This window comes from Mesoplodon bidens (assembly GCF_964165515.1).
Source record: "Mesoplodon bidens genome assembly, chromosome: 11".
Taxonomy (NCBI): domain Eukaryota; kingdom Metazoa; phylum Chordata; class Mammalia; order Artiodactyla; family Ziphiidae; genus Mesoplodon; species Mesoplodon bidens.
This window is the reverse complement of record NC_138167.1, coordinates 27443352-27468075: the sequence shown is the minus strand read 5'-3', so window position 1 is coordinate 27468075 and position 24724 is coordinate 27443352. Positions and strand designations below refer to the sequence as shown.

General features: G+C 39.1%; 1 protein-coding gene across 2 annotated transcripts; it reads right to left on the bottom strand.

The window, feature by feature from the left end:
* Nucleotides 1–441: 441 nt before the first annotated feature.
* Nucleotides 442–21323, bottom strand: ALG10B (ALG10 alpha-1,2-glucosyltransferase B; the record flags this gene model as incomplete). Of its 2 annotated transcripts, none has more annotated exons than XM_081248546.1 (3): nucleotides 442–985; nucleotides 19627–19824; nucleotides 21024–21294. In XM_081248546.1, the coding sequence occupies 3 exons, from the start codon at nucleotides 21204–21206 to the stop codon at nucleotides 980–982; spliced, it is 387 nt and encodes a 128-aa protein (XP_081104672.1). In that variant the 3' UTR covers nucleotides 442–979. The 2 variants fall into 2 exon arrangements, with proteins under 2 accessions (XP_081104672.1, XP_081104671.1); XM_081248545.1 differs by lacking the exon at nucleotides 442–985 and adding an exon at nucleotides 9776–17714 and having other exon boundaries at nucleotides 21024–21323.
* Between the last annotated feature and the right edge of the window lie 3401 nt (nucleotides 21324–24724).

Here is a 24724-nt window from a genome sequence, read left to right as displayed (position 1 = left end):
ATTAGCTAAAGTGTGCTTTGGGAGGAGCTACTAGCAAGGAATTGAGACCACCCTGTTTCTTATGAGAAAACACACTTTTCTTCACAGAGGCATTCCTGCAGTGAATAGAAGATGGACAACATCAGTGTTTTTTCAGGCAGCTTTGGGTAGCCACTAACTGGCTTTCCAAAGGAGACAATACTGGTTGCCAGTAGTCCCCAATTTCAAACCTGTTCATGCAGCCTGTTTACCTGTAGTTCCTGACTAGCTAAAAGAGACATTTGGTACACACAGTGCCCGTCCATGAAAAAACTTTTGGACGCAGCGAGTTCTGCATTGTTGAATTGCCTAACCATCTCAATGCCCTAGGTAGGCCTAGGTGACTTTGGATATTCCAAATGCCCAGCAGTGTTAAGGGTAAATCTGTACTTTCTTTCAGGCTGGACCTAAAGTCTGGTTTCTGACTGTGTTATAGATAAATCAGGTAAGAATTCCCAGAATTAATTATAGGCACATTGTTTTATTCGGTGCAGCTTAGATTTCATCACAGAGGTAAACCCGCATTGAATGTAAGACTGGCTAGAACTGGTTTCCTGAGGCTGTTTTTGAGCTGTAGAAAGTGAGTTATCTAATGAAGAAAGCAGTTCATGGCCCTTCATTCTGCACACAAAGAGTTGATCCCAAGAGTTTATTTCACTTGATGTTGCTCAGAAGCCACAGAAGTAACTTCAGTACATAGTGTTGTTCCAGGGAAATTAGTGTCTACGCGAGTCTCTTATGAGTCCATAGAGGCATATGAGATCTAAAGCACTGCATTGCCTAATGCTTCATGGACACTGCTGCACACCTAACTTTGTTGATGGTAAATACTGCACCTTACCTTGAGGTTACAGGTCATGTTTCATTTGTACATTAGCTTAAGAGTGTTGTTCGATGAGCTCTTAGCACAGAATTGCAAGCACTTGGTTTCTCTCAAATAAACTTGCTTTTCTTCACAGAATCATTCCTGCAGTGAATAGAAGATGGGCAACATCAGTGTTTTGTGGGCAGCTTTTATTTTTTTAAACATCTTTATTGGAGTATAATTGCTTTACAATTGTGTTAGCTTCTGCTTTATAACAAAGTGGATCAGCTATACATATACATATATCTCCTCCTTCTTGCATCTCCCTCCCATTCTCCTTATCCCACCCCTCTAGGTGGTGAAAAGCACCGAGCTTATCTCCCTGTGCTATGCAGCTGCTTCCCACTAGCTATCTATTTTACTTTTGGTAATGCATATATATGTGCATGCCACTCTCTCACTTTGTCCCAGATTACCCTTCCCCCTCCCCGTGTCCTCAAGTCCATTCTCTACATCTGTGTCTTTATTCCTGTCTTGCAGGCAGCTTTGAAGCCGCAACAAAGTAGCCTTCAAATGGGGAAAATGGGGGTTTCCCATCAGTCCCCAATTTCAAACTTGATCCCACAGCATATTTACCTGTAGTGTTTGACTATCTAAATAGACACATGGGACACACCAGACCCTTCCATGAAGAAACTTTACATTTAGTTGTTTCTCCAAAATATCTCAAACAGCTTATGCCAGCACTAGTTGTTCTAGTCTGTGAAATGGTTATTGAGCCTTTTCAACCGCTCCAGTTGAAGACAGGGAGATGTTCCAGACAGGGAAATAACCCCTTGCCTAAGAGTTCTCCTATCCTAGCTTGCAGGAAACACATCCACTTCCTAAATGGGAGTCCAGAATTTCGTTTTGCTCCGATCGGCGACTGTCTCTCCAATCTTGCCTCCAAGCCTGAGAGAGCTTCATGCAGCAAGCCAGTAACTTTTCCTGTGGTAGGTGTGCCTATCTCTCCCCCATTTCACTAGCTCTTTTATTAGACAAGTTCCATATGCTGAAAGCCCAGTCTTTTAAATTATTTTTTGGGGATTATTTTAACATCTTTATTGGAGTATAATTGCTTTACAATGGTGTGTTAGTTTCTGCTTTATAACAAAGTGAATCAGTTATACATATACATATGTTCCCATATCTCTTCCTTCTTGCATCTCTCTCCCTCCCACCCTGCCTATCCCACCCTTCCAGGTGGTCACAAAGCACTGAGCTGATCTCCCTGTGCTATGCGGCTGCTTCCCACTAGCTATCTATTTTACGTTTGGTGGTGTATATATGTCCATGCCACTCTCTCACTTTGTCACAGCTTACCCTTCCCCCTCCCCATATCCTCAAGTCTATGCTCTAGTACGTCTGTGTCTTTATTCCCGTCTTACCCCTACGTTCTTCATGACCTTTTTTTTTTCTTAGATTCCATATATATATGTGTTAGCATATGGTATTTGTTTTTCTCTTTCTGACTTACTTCACTCTGTATGACAGACTCTAGGTCCATCCACCTCACTACAAATAACTCAATTTCATTTTATGGCTGAGTAATATTCCATTGTATATATGTGCCATATCTTCTTTATCCATTCATCTGTTGATGGACACTTAGGTTGCTTCCATGTCCTGGCTATTGTAAATAGAGCTGCAATGAACATTTTGGCACATGACTCTTTTTGAATTATGGTTTTCTCAGGGTATATGCCCAGTAGTGGGATTGCTGGGTCGTATGGTAGTTCTATTTGTAGTTTTTAAGGAACTTCCCTACTGTTCTCCATAGTGGCTGTATCAATTTACATTCCCAACAACAGTGCAAGAGGGTTCCCTTTTCTCCACACCCTCTCCAGCATTTATTGTTTCTAGATTTTTTGATGATGGCCATTCTGACTGCTGTGAGATGATATCTCATTGTAGTTTTGATTTGCATTTCTCTAATGATTAATGATGTTGAGCATTCTTTCTTGTGTTTGTTGGCAATCTGTATATCTTCTTTGGAGAAATGTTTATTTATGTCTTCTGCCCATTTTTGGATTGGGTTGTTTGTTTTTTTTTGTTATTGAGCTGCATGAGCTGCTTGTAAATTTTGGAGATTAGTACTTTGTCAGTTGCTTCATTTGCAAATATTTTCTCCCATTCTGAGGATTGTCTTTTGGTCTTCTTTATGGTTTCCTTTGCTGTTCAAAAGCTTTTAAGTTTCATTAGGTCCCATTTATTTCTGTTTTTATTTCCATTTCTGTAGGAGGTGGGTCAAAAAGGATCTTGCTGTGATTTATGTCATAGAGTGTTCTGCCTATGTTTTCCTCTAAGAGTTTGATAGTATCTGGCCTTACATTTAGGTCTTTAATCCATTTTGAGTTTATTTTTGTGTATGGTGTTAGGGAGTGTTCTAATTTCATTCTTTTACATGTAGCTTTCCAGTTTTCCCAGCACCACTTATTGAAGAGGCTGTCTTTTCTCCACTGTATATTCTTGCCTCCTTTATCAAAGATAAGGTGACCATATGTGCGTGGGTTTATCTCTGGGCTCATATGCTGAAAGCCCAGTCTTTAAGAAACTTTGTTCCTCTGGTGTGTAGGACTCATATTCACTTTCTGTATGGGAAAGAAAACTTCACCTGGATTTGAAAGGCCTTCACAACAGGTATGCCGTTGGAACACAGAGCTTTGCTTAGCTTTCAAAATACCTCCCCAAAGAGCAGTCTCACAGGTCTCTTACACACACAGTGATACTCCCTGCTTTGCACTTCAAGGATACCTTCCACCGAGTGAAAGGACTCAGCGTGGAGTTGCTCTTTCGTGAGTACGGCAAGAAATAATGGGCCACATTCCTCACGTGAGAAAACATGCTTAACGATGCCATCCTCATGTCTTTGCCTTCCAATGGATTTGGGCACACCTGGTTTAGCTTCACAGAACATGGGAAATACAAAGGCTAGATTAACATGTGTTGGGAGCCAATCACTACATACGGCACACAAAAAGAATAAATTCCCTCCCCAGAAGGAACACTGTTAGAGAAAATTTGTGCTGGTGCGAACGATCGCCTGCTGACTAAGGGGATACTTTTCCTTGTATACGTTTAGGGAGGACTTTGCTACTGTTACAGAGTCCAAGCTCGCTTTGCTCACCGCACTGACATGCCAATAAATTGTAGACGAGGCGTTGAGGCAAGGAATACGACTTTATTCAGAAAGCTGGCAGAGTGAGAAGCTTGCAGACTAATGTCTCAAAGTAACCATCTCATCAGGGTTTGGATTCCAGTTTCTTTTATAGCACAGAGAGGGGGAGGAAATGAGGAAGTAAAGTAAAAAGGCCTTAAGTTTTGCAAATATCCCCTGGAATGGCCAGCCTCCGGGAGGGGATGTGTTAATTTCTTTCTTGTAGCCATCCACAGGTGGACAGGGTCCGGATGTCTACCTGAACATAGGCACTTTGGTTTAACATTCAGGCAGAGGGGCAGTGTTCCCCAAGGCAGGCCATTATGTATAAACAGTGTCTTTTTAGTGAACAACAGCAGTGGGAAGCAAAGCTTAAAGTAAAATAAACAGATCCTACATGTAGTCAGATTTGGCTCTTCCCTGTTACACTACTATTCTCCATGAGGGATGCATTCTTGAAGAAAGACTCAACACCACCTACTCCAAGTCTAGCGGTTCTAGTCTGTGAAGCAAACCCCACCGTGCTTCAGGCACTTCGGTTAAGTTCCAGGCATGGGAACCACCCTGTGCTCTCACCCAGCTTGTGAGCAACACAACCATTTCCTAAATGGGAGCCCAGCCTTTCCATGCAGTCGGGCCGGCCATTCCCTCCTATTTGGCTGTGGAACACAGAGCCTCCATCCATCATTCCACTCGACATGAGAACTCTTATTTGTTCATGGCTCTCTCACACTGCATGAGGTACTCTAAATCCTCTGTCAATATCCCATTCCCTGACAGCATCAGGGAGGTGACTCATCCAGCATAGAAGGAACATGTACTTTTTCCTTATGGGAAAGAAGCCTTAGCCTGTATCTGAAATGCTTTCAATCTGCTTCACTTTTACAACTCAGAGCTTAACGTCCCTGGAAAGTACATCTAGAAACAGCAGTATGACAGAGCTCTAAAACAAGATACCACAAGCTTCACCCTTCATGTACCTACCTACCTCTTCCACTCAGTGAAAGAACAGATTCCATCGTTGTCCTATCTTATGTGAATAAACAACTGGCTAAATTTCGTAGGTGAGAAACATGTTTCAATGGGCCCTCTCAAAGCCTTCGCCACCCAATTCCACGGAGTACCTTCGGCATAAGGTCACCATCACGTAAGAGCGGCCAGAGCTAGGTTTAAAATTTTGCCGTACACATTGCTACTGACTATGGTTCACACACCAGTCCTCCTTTCCCTTCACAGAGAGAACCCTGTTAGAAACCTCGTGTGTCAGTTACTTCGTGGCAAAGAGATCTGATGGCAAAGGGGAAACTCGTCATTTTGTAGGGATTACTGAGTACGTTGCTTGGATTCACTCGTGTGTACCTGTTTGGAAGAGCGACGCAGAGGCACCTGTACAAACACTCGTGTTACTAGCCTAAGAAATAAAACCCTAGGGGGTTCAGACAGAGGGTGAAGTCCAGGGCATTGCAACTTTGCTGTAGAGAAAAGTGCCCCCATGTAGCTTGTGAGATACGTGTGTTTCCTAAATGGGAAACAAGCCTTCCCATACACTCTGAGAGGCTTTACTAATCTTGAGCTTTGGCACACAGTGCTACAGGAGTACTTTCCATGAACTGTCAGAAAGATTCCTTTTGCCTGTCCCTCCCCCATTACCCTAGATACTCCTAACCCCTCGGGACAAGTTCCCCAGCTGCACAAACAATCAGTCCCTAGAAACCCACATCCCTCTACCTTGCAAGAAGCACATACATTTGCTGTCAGGGAAGGAAGTCTCATCGTTAGCTGAAAGACCAGGAATCCCTTTCACCTTTAGAAGACAGGGGCTAACCTACCATCAGGACCCTCTGGAAAGAGCACTATGTCAGAGCTCCTCAACAATATACCCCATGCTGTCACTTCCAGCACATCTTCCCCTGAGCGAAATCAGGCCATAAGAGTCGTTTCCTGAGGTAAGCAACAACGGTGTCCATTACTTATCTTGAAACACGTTTAACCATGCCATTGCAAAGGCTTTCCCTTCGAGTTGAAGGGAGCGCACCTCGTTTAGCTCAACACCACATGGGATGGTTCATGCTTGATTTACAAGTTAATGGACAGGTCACGCTACCTCTATATAGATGACACTCAAGTGAGAACTTCCTGTCACACAAAGAACACTGTTCGAAAGGCTGTGTGCTGGTGACTTGTTGAAAAGATCTTCTGGTGCATGTGGACAATCTTCATGGTATACAGGTGACAGAGGCCTGATTGCTTCCATTCTCATGTGGTTGTTTCTCCAACAGGTTTCAAAGCAGCCTATGCCAGCACTAGTGGTACTAGTCTGTGAAATGGTTATTGGGCCACTTAGATGCTCGGGGTGAAGACAGGGAGACATTCCAGACAGGGAAACAACCCCATGCCTAAAAGTTGTCTCATCCCAGCTTGTGAGAAACAGAACCATTTTCTAAACGTGATACCAGACTTTCCATGTCCTCTGATAAGGCTTTCACTTCTCTCCATCCTCCAACCCAGAGAGAGCTCCACAGAGCTACTGGTAATGTATACAATGGTAAGGGTGTGGGTCTCTCCCCCATTTAATGAGCTCCTTCACCTCTTTGGTATGTGACAAGTTCCATGCCCTGAAAGCCCAATCTCTTTGAAACTTTGTTCCTCTGGCTTGTAGGACACACATACATTTTCTCTATGTGAAAAAAAGCCTTAACCTGTATTTGAAAGGCTTTCACATCCAATTCACCTTTCAAACACAAAGCTTCACTTAGCTTTCAAATGCATCTACAAAATGCAGTATCAGAGATCTCTTAAAGATATTGTAATACTTCTTGCTTCACACTTCATGGACACCTTCCACTTAGTGAATGAACATACTGTGGAGTAGTTTTTTCTTATGTACCATAAGAAACAAAGGGCCACATTCCTTACAGGAGACGCATGCTTAGCAATACCACCTACAAATCTTTTATAAAGATTTTTTAAGACATATTATTATATTATATAGACATAGTAATATATTAATATTATTAATATATTAATTATTATTAAATTATTAATTTAATGTTAAATTAATGTTATTATTATTAAACATATTAATAATATAAAACATATTATTTATATTATAAAACAAACCACTTCCAGTGGTTGTTGGCTCACGTTATTTAGCTCAACAGCACACTGGTAGTACAAGTGTTAGATTTACAGCTTTTGGGATCAAATCACTTCATACATCATAGAAAATGTTTAAATTCCCTTCACAAAAGGAACACTATTAGAGAAACTTCGTGTTGGTGGTATGTTGAAAGATCTTCTGCTGACTAAGGGGAAACTGTTGTATACATTTTTTTTTTTTTTGATGTGGACCATTTTTAAAGTCTTTATTGAATTTGTTACAATATTGCTTCTGTTTTTTATGTTTTGGGTTTTTGGCTGTGAGGCATGCGAGATCTTAGCTCCCCATCCAGGGATTGAATCTGTACCCCCTGCATTGTAAGACAAAGTCTTAACCACCGGACTGCCAGGGAAGTCCCTCGTTGTATACATTTTTTTTTTTTTTTTTTTTTTTTTTTTTTTGCGGTACGCGGGCTTCTCACTGTTGGGGCCTCTCCCGTTGCGGAGCACAGGCTCCAGACGTGCAGGCTCAGCAGTCATGGCTCACGGGCCTAGCCACTCCGCGGCATGTGGGATCTTCCCGGACCGGGGCACGAACCTGTGTCCCCTGCATCGGCAGGCGGACTCTCAACCACTGTGCCACCAGGGAAGCCCCCTCGTTGTATACATTTTAATGAGGACTTTGCTACGACTCTCCATTAGCGACTCATTCTTGAAAAAAGACTCAATGTAGCCTACCCCAACTCTAGTGGTTCTAGTCTGTGAAGTGAACCACGACCTGCTTCAGGTCCTTGGGTTAAGTCCCAGACATGGAAACAACCCTGTGCTCTCATCCATCTTGTGATAAACACTTTCATTTCCTAAAAGGGAAAGCAGCCTTTCCATGCACTCTGACAGGCCATTCCCTCCTACTTGGCCGTTGAACACAGAGCAACCATCCGTCATTCCAATTGACGTGGGAAAGCTTTTTTTCCCAAAGCCTTCTCAGTTGGAAGGTGAGCTCTTCTTGCCTGAAGTCTGTTTCTTTTGTATTTCTTGATAAAATTTTCACATAAGAGACCTTTAAAAGGTCATTGGATTTAATTACAAATACTGTGATTTACTGTATTAGAGGACCATATTAGAAGTCAATATTCTAAAAACTTACTGCCCCCACCTAAACTTATTTTAGGAAAGCTTTTTTAGCTCTTCAAAAGTAACAACCCCAACTTCCTATACATAAACAGAGAGACTATACATCTATAATCAAGATGATTCCTAGGCAGGTAATGGCAGAGGAACTTTTATGATATTAACTGTTCCACAGATTGTTTAACTTAAAAAGAAAAAAAAAACTATTTAAAGGCACTGAAGAAAAAACAAAAGGAGTCAAGAACTGGACAGGATTTGATCACTGAAAGATCTCACTTGGTGCGATCCACATTTATAATGACTTTTCCCCTGAGGACACACCCTAGTCAGAAAACTGCAATATCATTGATTTGAGGTGTGAGAGAATGCAGTTTAGGGCTGTTAGAGTAGTTATAAATTAAGAAGGGAAATCCCAAGAAGGAGGGAGTCAAAGAGGAGAAACTCCCAAATCTGTGTGTAAGTCCTCGGCTGATCTCTGCAATGCATATAAGCAGCGGAAACTCCAAGAAGCCCAGTGGAAAGCAAGAGCTGGAAGTCTGAAAACAGAGCAGGGATCTCTTCTCCTTAACAGAAGGGATCAAAATTTGGGATTTCAGTCCTGCCAAGTTAAAAGTGTTTGGCAAACACTTTGAGCTTTCTACAGACCTGGACTAGAAGAAACACAAGCCTCCACATGTTCAAGATGATCAGCCAGTAATTTAACTGCCTTCCACTATTATTAGAATAAAATGAAGATAGTCATCCAGGTTAATGATGGGCACTTATTATAGATACTTAAAAATATTATTCAGTTCTATTATCTCAAGAAGACTTATAAAGTGTGAAAAGAATCTAAAAAAGAATGAATATATGTATAACTGAATCGTTTTGCTGTACACCTGAAACTAACACAACATGGTAAATCAAATATACACCAATACAATTAAAAAAAAAAAAGAAGACTTATAAAGCGTAGAATTGGTAGGTGGTAGACAGGGTAAAATGGCTACTAGCACAGAGTGAATGAAAGAAAAAAGCCACTGGTACCCAGTCTAGAATAAGAGAATGTGTTAAACAGACATAATAAGTTATAAAATATTATAAAACATGAATTTATTTAGAAACAAAATGAAACTATAATATTTGAACAAACTTTTTGAAAAGGTCTATCTTTCATTCTTATAAAGAACAGGATTACTTAAAAATCAGTTTTAAATGACATGAACCACAACATAATTTTAGAAGTAAAAAACATTTTACATAATGGTATCTGACAAAAACAAAACTTAAAAGCATCTAGAATATATATTTATAGACTTTTTTTTTTTTTTGGCGGTACGCGGGCCTCTCACTGTTGGGGCCTCTCCCGTTACGGATCACAGGCTCCGGACACGCAGGCTCAGCGGCCATGGCTCACGGGCCCAGCCGCTCCGTGGCATGTGGGATCTTCCCGGACCGGGGCACGAACCCATGTCCCCTGCATCGGCAGGCGGATTCTCAACCACTGCGCCACCAGGGAAGCCCTTATAGATTTTTTTTTTCTTTTTGCGGTATGCGGGCCTCTCACTGCTGTGGCCTCTCCCGTTGCGGAGCACAGGGTCCGGATGCGCAGGCCCAGCGGCCATGGCTTACGGGCCCAGCCGCTCCGCGGCATATGGGATCCTCCCAGACCGGGGCACGAACCCGTATCCCCTGCATCGGCAGGCGGACTCTCAACCACTGCGCCACCAGGGAGGACCCCTTATAGATTTTTTTAAAAGATCAAACTTTTCCAGTCAAATTGTTCTGAAAAATTCCGAAGTATGTCATGTTTAACCAACAGTTTGCTTCCAAATAGGAGTCTCCTTGGAGAAACTAAGTATCAATTTTCAAACAACTATGCTCCCCTATTTGGTTGCTGGAATCATTCTGATTAAAACAAAGATCTTTACCTCAATGTAAATTAATATGGCTAAAGACGCCAATCCTGAGTTGTTTTCTTTTTTCTCCATTAAATTCACTAGTATACATACATATCACTTTGAAGCACCATCAAAAACAGAAATGGAAGACACAACAGCAGATGGAAGATTATCTACCTCTGGAAGAGCCAAAATTAACGTAGACTTCATTTTCCTGATCTATAAAGGAGTATAACCACATTCTCCATGATTATTTCTCTTTCTAAAATGCTACATATTTGAAGGCAGACTTTGTGCCCTTCCTCCCGTCCCCTACATCCCCCCACCAATTGATAGTAATTAACATGGATTCTGGAGTCGGCTTGCCTAGGTTTGAGTCCCAGCTCAGCCAGTTATTTTGTGATCTTGGACAAAATACTTAAACTCTACTCAGTTTCCTAATGTGTAGAGTGGGGATATTAACAACAGTACTGATCCACAGAGTTGTTATGAGGCATAAATAAGATAATGTGGGTAAAGCACTTAAAACAGTGACTGATACATGAGTACATGAGTTTTCAAATTTGTCATCACCATCATTCACTGCTTATGGGAAGAGATCATGACTATGCCATATGAAGAAAAGAATGTCATATGGGAAGATATATTAGGTTAAATCACCAAATATATGAGTACAAAACACAAAAATGACTTTTTAAACATTTACCTTAGCTTCATACAATTCAGGAAACATTTAAAAAAATATTTTAATAAACAGACATGGATGCTATAAAATACTTTGTGGACCAAAACTTCAAACTATAGAGAAAAGTTAACTCAGACAATAAGTTTAAGTACAAAAACACCTGGAAATGTAGCACAGCATCACCACCTAGTGGATACTGCATTAAAAAATCTTACAGATGGTGCTTGCCCTACTTATTTGTAAGGCGAAAAGCTTTTCAAATAAAAGCACATTCTCTTCACGAATGTAATGGGGATTACAAAATAGAAAATAAATCATTTTAATAGCAGTACTGTCCAGCACTATAGCTAAAATACCGCCTACTAGGTCTGTATCTCGAATTTGTTTCTAAAACAAGGGAACAGAGTTAGAAGTAGATTCTTTTTTCAGAAATTTAAAATGTCAAAGTCACCATACAAGCCACCAGATATACTTCACCATGACTTAGCAATTAATGCACAAAATATTACCCATAAAAAACTTAGGAATTTCAAATCACAGTGTTGTAAGTTACCTTAAAAAGCCATTTTATTCTATCTACTTGCTACCTGAATCTCTTCTGAAGCATCCTTGATAAATAGAATCTTGGCTCCAGAGAGTATAGGTAAACTTATTGTTTTTCTCGGTCCATTCCCCTGCAGAGACTAAACAGTTAGAAAATGTATGTTTTTCATGAGTTGAAATCTGTTGGCCTTTGGTTTACAGGTGTGAATAGTCCAATCCTTCCAAAGAATTATTCCTCAACTATGAGATCTTATGAAGTCATGGAATCTCTGCTCTTCCAAGTTAAACATCCTGTATATTCTTTTAGCTATTTCTCTTCAACAGAACTATAAACACTCATCATCTGTTCATGCTCCTTTAAACAATTCTATCATTTCTAAAAATGACTGCATCCAACATAAAAAATAATATGCCATGAGTGGTCTGGCTAATGCAGAGCAAGGACAGATTACCACCTCTCTCTCCATATTCTACTTCTTTTAAGGAAAAACTTTCATGGTGAGGCAGAGTAGCAGCTAAAAACTCACAGGCTCGGAAGTCAGACCAATCTATGTTCTTAAGTAGTTGACTGATGCAAGTTACCTGATGTGTTTGACTTTTAGTTTCTCCAGCAGTCAAACAGAAATCAACATCCGCCTCGTATAAATAAGATCAAATAAGACAGTATTTGTAAATCAGCCAGTATAATGCCTAGCACACTATAGGTGCTCAATAAATAATAGCAATTATTATTATTATTTTTCCTCCCTCTTCTTCATTTTGCATATGCCACACACACACATATATGGTTCAACTGAACTGAAATGACTTAAGTTTCAGTGGAAAATCAATGCAATGTATAATATTTTTCTCATCAGAAAAATACAGTATCTCTATTGGTCTGATGGTGGTGCAGAGTTCAAATAAAGTAATATTAAATTCATCAAATGCTCATTTTTTTCAAAGCACAATATAAGGATATTTTGGATTACTTCACTGTGACAAAATTTCTTATCATAGAAATAATTTCCAAATAGTACAGAATTTAGTGTTGGATTTAGGAATACGTGTTAACAAATATATCCTCCATTTATCCATTTTTTATAATTTTCTCAGCTATACAGGTTTTAGTATATTGGAAATGTTGTCTTGTTGTCAACATTTAAATACATTAAAAAGTACCCTAAATAACAGTTATCCCTAAAGTAGCAAAATTCACCAGAAGTAAAACAACATAAACTATTCATAATTGGTTGAAAACTCTTTGCCCTTAAAAGTTTGATAATGATCAAGAATTCTGCTGCTATTATAATGGTCGATAGTAAGTTATTTTTCTTATTTTAAATAAACAGCAATAGTTTTGAAATCACATCCTATTATAAAAACAACACATATTTTCAAGTAAATACGTGTGTAAGTATTAAACACTAGAGTAAATTAAAAAATTTAAAACTAGGTCAGGAAACTTAGGCACAAAAGGGTTAGAATGTCTCATTATCAAATATGTGATTTATTTCCTGAAATTAGTTTATGGTTATATATCATACTGCTTCTAGGATGTTCACTTCATTCCATACTAAAAAAACTTCATTCAGCATACATTTACTCAATATTTATTATATGACATATTTATGAACTTTATGGATATACAGCAGGGGTTGAACTCTTTTTGAAATAAGGCTAGACAGCACTGACTTAAGACAAATACTATTCTCATTTGAAGGGAGGACCAAAGATTAAATCACTTGCCTTATCGATTCCAAAACCACAATCAAATACAGAACTCCTATGCTTTTTCTAGTCCATGGTTCTTAAGTCATATTTAAATTTCCACTAAAAAAAAACTTATTCATATTACTTGCATGATGCTTCTTTCTTGTTTTACTTTTTAATGAAATTCTAATTATTTTTAAAATAATAAATGCTCTCTAACCTAATGAACTTGAATTGATTTCTTTATAGAAATATTTTACTTGAAAGTGAGCCTAAAGTAATAGTCCACTATTTAGAGGGTACAGATAAAAATTGAGTATCTCTTTTCTTCCTTTTCTGGTCATCAGACAATTATAAAGAAAAAAAAAATGTCAAGCCCAGTGGTGGTTGAATTCAAACTAGAAATACACTACATTATTTATTAGAAATAAACGGAATTAAGCCATTTTTATTAAGGTACGTTGTGACAGGCTAAGCACATTCCTGAAATAACTTTAAGAAGAAGGAGGAAGAGACCAGAAAGCTAACACAATTTCCCTTGCCAAAATGACATGCTATGCTTAAACTAAGGAATGACTGTATCAATATTTCCATATAATTTACATACATAGATACATTAGAAAAGATTTCTAGGTATCCACTAAAAGAAAAATATAAATAATATGTGAGGAAACACAACACATTGGAACCTTCCTAATGCTATATAAAGATAATACTCTGTATCTACAGAATTTCATACAAGGTAGAAAAAGTTCAAAAAGATGTATTACTGGGCCTAAAAAACTTATGGACCAAATCTTTTTATGATATTCTTTAAAATAACCCCATTTAGGGCTTCCCTGGTGGCGCAGTGGTTGAGAGTCCGCCTGCCGATGCAGGGGACACAGGTTCGTGCCCTGGTTCGGGAAGATCCCACATGCCACGAAGCGGCTAGGCCCGTGAGCCATGGCTGCTGAGCCTGCGCGTCCGGAGCCTGTGCTCCGCAACGGGAGAGGCCACAACAGTGAAAGGCCCGCGTACCGCAAAAAAACCCAAAAAACAAAAAACCATTTACAGACTTTAATAACAATAACTGCAAGGCCCCACAGGGCCTCTAGCTTATCAATACTTGTTTTTTTTTTTTTTTTTAAGAATTACCTTCTAATCAAGATTCATTTAAGTCTAATTTTTTAAAAAATAATATCAAACATATCTATTTGGTAACTCTTGAAAAATATTCAAAACATATATAACTTCAGGATGTTTCTAAAAGCAGCTCTGTAGAGCACCTTTTAATTCACAGCATTCCAAAAGATCTCTTAAAAGGGCAGGGACTCAACACTTAAAAATGAATTAGAACAATGATTCCTTTAATACATGGAGTAGAATAGTTTCCTCCTTCTTGTCAGACTAGAGAGAAAAAGGTTTTTTTTTTTGTCTCAGAAATATGCCTAAAAAACAAAAGCCTTGCACCAATGGTATCAGACAAGAAATTTGTTTTTCCTAAATTGCACATTTTGGGGAGAATTTTGACTTCATATCTCCATTATAAAATAACTATTTGAGTGTGCTTTCTTGTCTAATTAAAAAAAAGTTTCGGTAAAAACATTTGTCCTACAGTCACTGTTATAACTAAAGAGTCAATCTACTTTCTAAGCACTAAATAGAGTACAGCTTGGCCCCAAAGAGTGTGTAAAACCAAAGACTTTACATTTACTACTCAAGACTACACTTGTATTTTTACCTGTGCATAATTTTATATTTGCAAATGAACAGTACCTTCCAAATCCACTCATTATTGGAAATCCAGAGAAAGCATAATCCAACACTTAAGACAGTTCACACAGTTATTGAAAAATTTACAAATGTAAAACTGGATTAAAAAATGAATTCTACTCACAGTTCTAAGTTCACATGTCAATGTTAGCATATCCAAATAATACTTCTCAGTAAGGGAATGACAACCCAATGAATGTACTCCAAATAGCAAACACAAAATCCAAAATTAATCCCCCCAAATCCTACCCAAGCATTTGTTCCCTAATCTACAAAATAAGACTAGATCAAATAATTTCTAAACTTCCTTTAAATTCTAACATTTTTTGGATAATGGAATCAAATACCAGTTACTTTTAGTTTTATAATTATGTGACCCTGCAAGTCACTTGTTTTTAACCTCTCTGAAAAGATGCAATTTTATTTAAAATATCTCAGCAAAAATTTATTTCCTACAAGTTTTATGAAATTTATTGTAAAATCTCCTTTGGTAACTTTGGTGGGTTAGAAAGTGCCCCACAAAAAGATAGGTCAACTTGGAACCTGTAAATATGACCTTATATGGAAAAAGAGTCTTTGTAGACATAATTAAGTTAAAGATCTGGACACACAATTATCCTGGATTAGGGTGGGCCCTAAATCCACAGACATTGTCCTTGTAAGAGAAAGAAGATGAGAGGAAGGCCATGTGAAGACAAAGGCAGATACTGGAGTGATACATCTATAAACCAAGGAACACCATGGACTGCAGAAGGTAGGAGAGAAACATGGAATGGATTCTCTTTTACAGCCTCCAAAAGCAACTAACACTGCTGATATCTTAATTTTAGGCTTCTAGCCTCCATAATTCTGAAATTTTTTTTTTTTTTTTTTGCGGTACGCGGGCCTCTCACTGTTGTGGCCTCTCCCTTGCGGAGCACAGGCTCCAGACGCGCAGGCTCAGCGGCCATGGTTCATGGGCCCAGCCGCTCCGCGGCATGTGGGATCTTCCCGGACCAGGACACGAACCCGTGTCCCCTGCATCGGCAAGCGGACTCTCAACCACTGCGCCACCAGGGAAGCCCTGAAATTTTTTTTAAGCCGCCAAATTTGTGGTAATTTGTTACGGCAGCCAAAGGAAACTGATAGAGTAGTGTATTTCAGAAAGAAAACCCCTTTTAAAAGGTATTATCATCAACACAATTTATCTTTGCCCATGATATATTTCATATTAGGAACAGGGAAAGGACTTCATCATTTCTAGATTTTTAACAAAAATCAACAACTTGATTCTTAGATAAACACAGAAGAGCCTCTATTTTATAACATTTACTATCTATGTGAGTCTATTTTACCTTATGATTGAAATTATATTTACTAAAATGTTAAACAACTTTTCAATCAATAATATAACCTAATCATTTGTAAATATTTTTCAAAGACTTTGCTACTTTTTCTGATGAGAATTAATAAATAAACTTGTATACAAAAAAGTTTCCAAGCTTTTTGAGTGGCCAACAGTATCAAAGAAATATCATGAGATAGCTATGAATAATTTTAATTTCCCATCATTATTCAGGCTTATGGAGCAAGTCTTAAACTTTTCTCAGTTCTTTACCATTTAACTTCCTTGGGTCATAGATAGATAGATAGATAGATAGACATATACATATATGTATATATATATATATATATACATATTTCACATATATATATATATTAAAATACATATTTCTGATATTTAAAGCACAAAAAATCTGATGTGATCTGTGTATCACCATGGTGCCTAAAAGAAATGTAAAAATTTCTACTTAGTTTTCATTATGGAAATAGTCTAAATAATGTCTATTTTTAGAGTTCAAGATGTTTCTGATATTACCACATAAACCTCTGAATGTCCTGACTATTTGGCCACTGAAAAGTCTTATTCAGAAAGATATAAAAAGTTAGGAAATTCACAACTGCATAGCAACCCAGCTCACAAACAAGTCTGGATGTAGGTGGCAGAGGTATGTTAAGCCTATAAATAACATAGGGTAAAATGAAGTAACGAAATTCTAGCAGTTTCTGAGGTACTATAACGGTGAATAAGCATATGAAAAACATTAAATTCCAGAATATGGACTTTGATTTCAATGAGTCAGCGATACTCCAACCAGCAAATATATAAACTGGAACTAACAAATATTTCATAATTTCATATCTTTGAAAAACTCTTTTCCACACATAGAATGTATAATGTCTATTATCTGCTAGCAAGTACTTATGAGCATAAGTAAATTTCCAAACTAAAAATATGGAGACTAAAGTAATCACAAAAAACTGAATTCTCCGTTTCCAAACTAAGCAAAGAAAAGACCTGATTTTCTTAAGAGACAGTAGGTGAGGAAAGGAAAAAAAGAGAGTAAAAGAGAAAAAGTAGAATAGCTGAGGAAAGTGTAGGCAGGCTTCATGACTACTACGATCACCAATAACAATTCCACCATTAACTACCACAAAAGCACAAAACAGAAACATTAAAAGGATGTAGGGCCAAGTCAAAAGGAAAAGCATACTCAAGTTCTTAAAGGACATGGAATAAGCCAAAAGGAACTGAAGAATTTTCCTGAATTCTGAAAATGGTCCTTTAATAGAGGGAAGCCTCTCTTCTTTCTTCTTTAGTAGCTCAGTTTTCCAAGCTTCAGTCAACTTTTGTGCAATGACGTTTCCTGCGCAGAAGATAGCCCAGATGATATTTGTTTGACGAAACATGAAGCCACAAAATCCAAGCAAGGCTGAAGTTTTATGATTTCCATAAAGACACATCAAGTAGGCAAAAAGAGTAAAAAACATGGATCCTGCTTCTGTATAATAAAGGAAGTTAAAAAAATAGAGTGTGGGAAATACTGCTAATGTTAATGTTGACAAGATTCTCTGGATACTTGAGGCAGCCTACAAGAAGAGAAAACACAGTTCACAATAAAACAAATAGGCTGTTTCTGCTGAGCTAACGAACTAGAAAACAAAAAACTGCCTGAGTTAACTTACTTTAAAAAATTATTCAACACTAATGTTATTTCTGGCTTTGCAAAAACACAGTATGTATTTATAAGGGCACTTTCTGATACTTTTTAGTTACACCTAGCAGTTTGGAAACTAGTAAGACAATACATGTGTGTGTCAAAGCCTACAATACTTTGAATCACTCAACAAATAGTTAAGGAGTTATTGTGTGCAAGACAATGACCTCAGTTCTATGGGGAACACGGAGACAAATGGGACACAGTGCAGGTGGTTCCATTTCAGTGAGCTTATCTTCGTGCCTTCCATAAGCATTCACTTAGCCATCATCACCAATTTCTTTTAAAGATATCCCTTCAAAACTGTGCAGTAGAGAGAATATAAATATATATATAACATTTATACCACCCTACACAATGATCTTAGTATTTTATGATGAAATTACAGGGATCTTCCTGAAAATAGTGGGCCTAGTCTATAAAGTTTTAAACATCTTCTTTTGGGCTGATAGTCTCAGGCAGAATTTGAAAGTATTCTTATCTCCTTGAATCCTATCATCCAGTTAATCTAAACCACCAAGACAGACCATACCTTGATTAAAATTAAGGGTTGTCCATCACCCATTAGATGAAGTTTCAAATGCTTTCCATGACATAAAAATATATTCGTGACTTCTCCCCTACCTTCTTCTACAGCCTTCTGCAGCCTCAAGTCCCTGTACTTCAAAATCTTATAATTCCAAATAGCAATTCCCTGTGTCTTGTTGTTTAATGCCTTTCTACTTTTGCTTATGCTGTTAATCCTGTCAGGATTCATTTCCATCCTACAGTCCTATTTGTCATCAAGATTCAGCTCAGGTACCATCTTCTCTGTGAAGCCGTATCCAATGCTACCCACACCTCTCCCTCCCAGTCAGGGTGCAACAAGTGCTCCTCTGCTCTTTCTCTGTATCCTCATAGCGTTTTATAGCTATTGCTTTCTCATAATTTACACTATTGAAATCATCTCTTTAAGCTAAAAGTACCTATTATAATGAATATTTATTGATTCCTTACTATATACCAGGCAATATTCTAAGCACCTTCCATTTATTAAGCTCTTCTACTCTTCAGAACAGTCCTATGAGGTAGAGTCTATATTTTTCCCATTTAACAGACGAAAACAAGGAGTCACTAAGGGGTAACCTGCAAAGTAACACAATCAGTAAGTGGATAGAATTCAAACCCAGGTAATCCACCACCAAGGTCTGCATTCTTAAATCATAAAAAATTGCGTGGGGGCTTCCCTGGTGGCGCAGTGGTTGACAGTCCGCCTGCCAATGCAGGGGACACGTGTTCAGGCCCCGGTCCGGGAAGATCCCACATGCCGTGGAGCGGCTGGGCCCGTGAGCCATGGCCGCTGAGCCTGCGCGTCCGGAGCCTGTGCTCCGCGACGGGAGAGGCCACAACAGTGAGAGGCCCGCGTACCGCAAAAAAAAAAAAAAAAAAAAAAAAAAAAAAATTGCTTGGTAACGTCTGTTTCTCCTAATGAAGATATAAGTTTTATAAGAAAAAGACTGTGTCATTTACCTCTGTAATCTCAGTGCTTAGCATACTGAGATATTTACTGAACTGATTTAATTCATGAAAATTTATAGATTTTATAAATAAGTAAGAGTAACTGAAGTATTTAAACACAAATATCTTCGAAAATGGGGGTAGGGGACTTGCTTTATCTTTACAAAAGATACACAAATATTAAATGTTAAATACATTTTTCACCAAATTTCATAAAACAAATTCACCATAATTGTGGACTTGACTGTACATAAACTTAAATATAATAAATTATTTTGAAAACAAACCTTGTGCCTGGGTTGCACCTTGCGGAGAAGCAAATATAGTAAATAGAAGTTGCCAACACTGAAGAGAAGATTAACAAATCTGAGCATTCCAATGGAGCAGACAACGTGTTCCGACCATCCAAAGATCCAGCTGGCAGGTTTGACCACTCCAACTGACAGCAGGTATAAGCCAGGTAATGTAGTAATCATGGGGTCCCACTTTAAAAAAAAGGTCAACAATGAAGCAAAAGCAAGAGGATAGGACTGACTGATAGGACTGACACAGAGATGTCATCTTTACCAAAAATCAGGCATTTTGCTAAGTTATCCTAAGTCACAGTTAAATGAGCAAATCAGATGCCTCCTCTAAAGAAAAGTTTATCTTATGTTTTGTCCCTGTACCTGCTTTGTGATTGTTAAGGTACAAGCAACCAGTAAACAACAACTTAAACTCAGTTTCTATTTTCCAAGATACACTCTTTGGAGGGCCTGTAATTTGGTGATTGAATTGCAAATGCTCCAGTTTTAAAAAGCCTGGAATCATCCGCTGGAACTCGGATGGATTTAGAGAAAAAAATGTTTAAAGAGATTAAAGCACAGGATCCATAATGACAACTACAATGTAGAGAGCCATGAATTGTGCCAAATCCTCTGTATATAATCCTGCAACAAGCCCTATAGTAGATACTATTTTACTATCATTTTCAGATGAGTAACCTGAAACTCAGAAAATTTCCAAGCGACATGACTAGTAAATAACAGTGCCAAGATTTAAAATCAGGTCTTTCTCTAACTATAGACTTTATATTTCTAACCACTACTCTACAATGACTTCACCAGAAGAGAAGGATAATATGTCTGTTTTTGTCCATATCTACACAACTATGTAGCCAAATATATACTCAAACATGCTGGCACTTCACTGGCTGCCAGTTTATCCAGTTAACAGAAGGTTGCTAAAAACACCAAGGATGGAATTAATGTAACTTGTCACTTCTTAGTAGCTGAAGATTCCCCCCTCCCCCTCCTATCAGACTCCCAAAATACACAGTGAGATGCTTGTCAGGTGAGCTAAAGTGAAATTTTCTGACATTTCCTAGGAGCAATCCAATGCCTCTAATCCCGGGATTGGCAAAGAAAAACTAGGACAGCTTTCATCATTAGCCAAAAAGAGGGGCAGTAACTCAGTTCCCCATTAGTTAATCTCCCAGAGCTTTTCTTGCTAGGAGACAGATCTGCTGTTTATTCATTCATTTAGCAAATATTTTACAGATCTTAGAGACAGGAACAAAAGATTACCCAGTTCCTTTCCTGTTTGGAGTGGAGGGAGCTAAGGATAAAGGTAGGAGAAATTAGAACTGGGGCCAGCCCTTCCCTTTCTAGCCTGTCCGAGGGTGCAGACAGGTTGGGGACCCCACCTGCGAGAGGGAGAAATGGCCCTCACAGTAGCGCTGTGCCTGCGGCAGGTGGAAGATCTCGTCCATGTAGGGCTCTCGCAGCGCCCGGCTGAAAGCAGAGAAAAGGAGGCAGGACACTAAAAAGGTACAGCTCAGGGCTGCCGAGAAATAGTAACCCTCTAGCTGCGCCATTCCTGCCCGCATAGTCAATAATCTAGTCCTGGAAAATATGTGCGGGATTCTCAGGTCCCCAAAGTCGAGCTTCACATTCGGGCTCGAAACGGCCGCGCAAGGAGGGACTGGCCGGAGGGAACTGAGCATAGCCGGAAGGCAAAGGATGCTGGGAAGAGCGGACCCTGAGCTTCCGGAAGGGTCGGGTCACTGTTTTCCGAGCGAGGAGTTTAGGTAACGCACCGGACCGTTGCCCTGTCAATCACGTTGCGCAGAGCGCACTGAGTGGTCAGAGCAGCCGGAAGGGGCAGACCTCGGGGGATCTGAGGGTGCTGGAGTTGCGCAGCTTGTTGCTTTGAAATGAAAGCAGGGGCTTATCCTGAAGGTCTTTGTTGGCTTTTTTCCTGCTGTTCCCACTTCTCACCAGAAGGTGGCGCCATTTCCCCACGTTTGCAATCCCCAAGCTCTAAAAATTTGCACATTCCCCCGCCCAGGTTATTTTTTTCTCTCAAGTGATCTGAATTACTAAAACATTCAGTTCCAAGGCATTTGATTTCATCAACTTTGGAGGGTGGGAGGGGGAGTGTTGGTTGTGGAAGTTTCAGATTAAAACTTGAAGGTCCAGAGAGACCCTTTACTGCTGAATGAACTTTACTAAGTCATTTTTAGATTAAAAGAGAGCTCTTTCAAAATGTCGGTACTCTGAACGAGGATTTATTTACATCATCACTCATAGTGCATTCGGATAGGCAGATCACAGTACTCTACGGGAGTTGGGGAAAGCAGTATTTTAGAAATTGGGGTGTTTTATTTAAGGAAGGCGTCTCCGTGCCTGTAAGTTTGATTGTTCTTAACATCTCTATTGCAGCGTTCTGTCTTTCCTACTAAATAATAAGCATGAGCATCTTAATGGGTGGCACTATGTATCGTTTATATTTGTAGTCCCCAGAATGGCTTTCACATATTAGACACTTAAATTCGAAGACTTTTATAGTTTGCGTTGACTTCACACAATTCCAGTATTGGGGGTTGGAGGCTGGAGGTGAGAGAAAGTATTTGAAGAATGCTGGAGATAAATTAGGTTTTGTAATTTTACCTTGTGCTAGCAGGCAATGTTTTGTAGAAAAATGATCTCTTGGATAACCTCAGTCACTGTTGTCTTTGGTGGGAATAAAAAAATGAGTCAGGGTATTTTTAGAGCTGCAAACCTCAGGGTTTTCAGTTCAACTGTTTCTCTGGGTTAAAGCTAATTCACACTCTCCAATTTAAGCAACTTTCTCAAATTAAGCTGACTGCCTCTCTATTCAGTCTCTGCAATTTCCTTATTAATAAGAGGGGTATGAAGTGAATATGTGGTGGGATAAGAACGAGTATAAACCACTGGAATAAATCATGTCAGGATCCTACTGTGATACATAGTTTTGTTTCCCCTATTCTCTCCCATTTTATTATTTAGTCCATGCTGTACTTAATTTATTTGAAATCATGTTCAGATGATCTAGGCTTCAAGAGGTTGATGTGATCTACAAGTAACTGACTCCAGAACCTATGACTTTACTGTAGGGGCAGAAAAATATCTTTTTCCTCTACTCTTGTTACTGACCTCAGGTCTGGCTGCTTGCAGCCCCCAAATCAATACTTGAGAGAGAGACAAATGCTGGTAGAAAGGAACGCTGTTTTCAATCAGAATGGTGGCAGTCTGGGGAGATGGTGGCCTCAGTGTCCCCCCAAAAGAATCTCCAAAGATTCTGCTTGGCCATTAAAGTTTTTAGAGGGAAAAAAGGAAGTAAACTCATTTATCATTGAGATAGGGGGTCAGAGTCATCGCCATCCCCCGCTGTGTGCAGGTTAAGGTGCAGGCTTGTCGACTTCTTGTGATTTTTCTTTAAGTGCTATCTTGTTCACACAGTTTGTTCACGAGTTTACTAAAGGGGAAGCTAGGGAAGAGAGCTGGTCATCTGTTAATTACTTATTCTTCATTTCCACTTCTTTGATCTATGGAAAGAACCAACATCTTAGCAAGGTATTGTGTGATCAAAAGATTTGAAAGGTGTGCTAGGGCCAGAGATGAGTAAAACATGGGGGTGCCTGCTTTATAGTTAGTGTCAAGACAAAAGGGGCCTCCTGCAGAGAGCTCCTTCCTGCCAAAAGCTGCTTACACTCTTCTAAGTTCTCAACTGGGACATCTGTAACACAAGACAGATTGAGAAGAAAAAAGCATACAAATTTATTTAATATAAGTTTTATGTGATATGGGAGCCTTCATAAGGAAGTGAAGATCTCAAGGAATAGTTTAAATCTGAACATTTTTGTGCTAGACTTGATGGAGAGCAGAACATCATGGAAGGATATGATAGGGCAAAAAATATGAAGTAAGTGTATTAAGCTGAAGGAAACAGCAATGCCAACTCATTCAGATTCCTCTGTATCCCTTTGATAGGGACAGACTAAAGGGACAAAGTGGGTGATTAAATAGTTAATCCCACTAGAGGATCATAAGTAGAGAAAAAAGTATGGGATACCCCTGTAAGTTAATGATCACTCGAGAAAGCAGGTTTGCTTAACCACAAAACCAAGCAGGCTTGCTTAGCAACAAAACCATGCAACAGAAGCATGAGACATGCCCCCAAATAATAAAACAATGGTGGCATTAGACTTATATTCTGCCCAGTGAGTTCAGTAAGTTAATGATTCCTAGTACATGCTCCTCCGGGCAAACTAGAAACAAAAATATAAGGAAAGGGTGACATTATACTGAAACCTGAGATGATTTACCATTTTTAGTGTATATTACTGCCTTTTTGTTCATTTCCATTGTGCCAGGACAGTCCTGGCTTGACCATGTAGGGACAAGAAAACTCCCCCACCTGACGTGGAGAAGGAACTGATGATGGAAGCATGACGCCTACTCAAGAATGAGAAAGAACGTGGTCCTTTCCCCCACCTCACTTTTCCTTTGATTACAAAACTGTAGTTCACTAAGTTCTTGGGGCGTGGCACCCTCTCCCCTGCCCACTTGTAAGCCTCACAAGCGTCCTATTCTAATAAATCACTTCTTATTTATCACTTTGCCTCTTGCTGAATTCTTTCTGTGCTGAGACATAAAGAACTGGAGTTCCTCAGAGCCCCCCGAGGTACATTTCTGCAGTTTCACCTTCGTCTTCAGAAATAACGATGCTTCTTTCTTCTGGGTATAGGAAGGTCACCTCTCATGTGAGAGTTTTATGACTTATTTCAGGGGCAGGTAAGAATGTCCTTCCTAGGTTTTATCTGCTTCATTGGAAGGTCAGATAGTCCTTCCTGCACATCTATTTCTCAAATTCCTTACACTTGAAATATTCAATATGCCAAAGTGCCACATTTTCGACTAGCGTGTCCTGATCCCCTGTCAATACCTGAAAGACTACTGACCTTCCCCTGAAACAGTGGACAGTTTTTGAAGGTAGTAGAACAAGGCCAGCCATTCATGCCATGCGTTTCTCTCTGTAATGATTGCCACCAAGATCTTACATTAAATATCTGATCCCTATACATATCCCACACATCCCTTT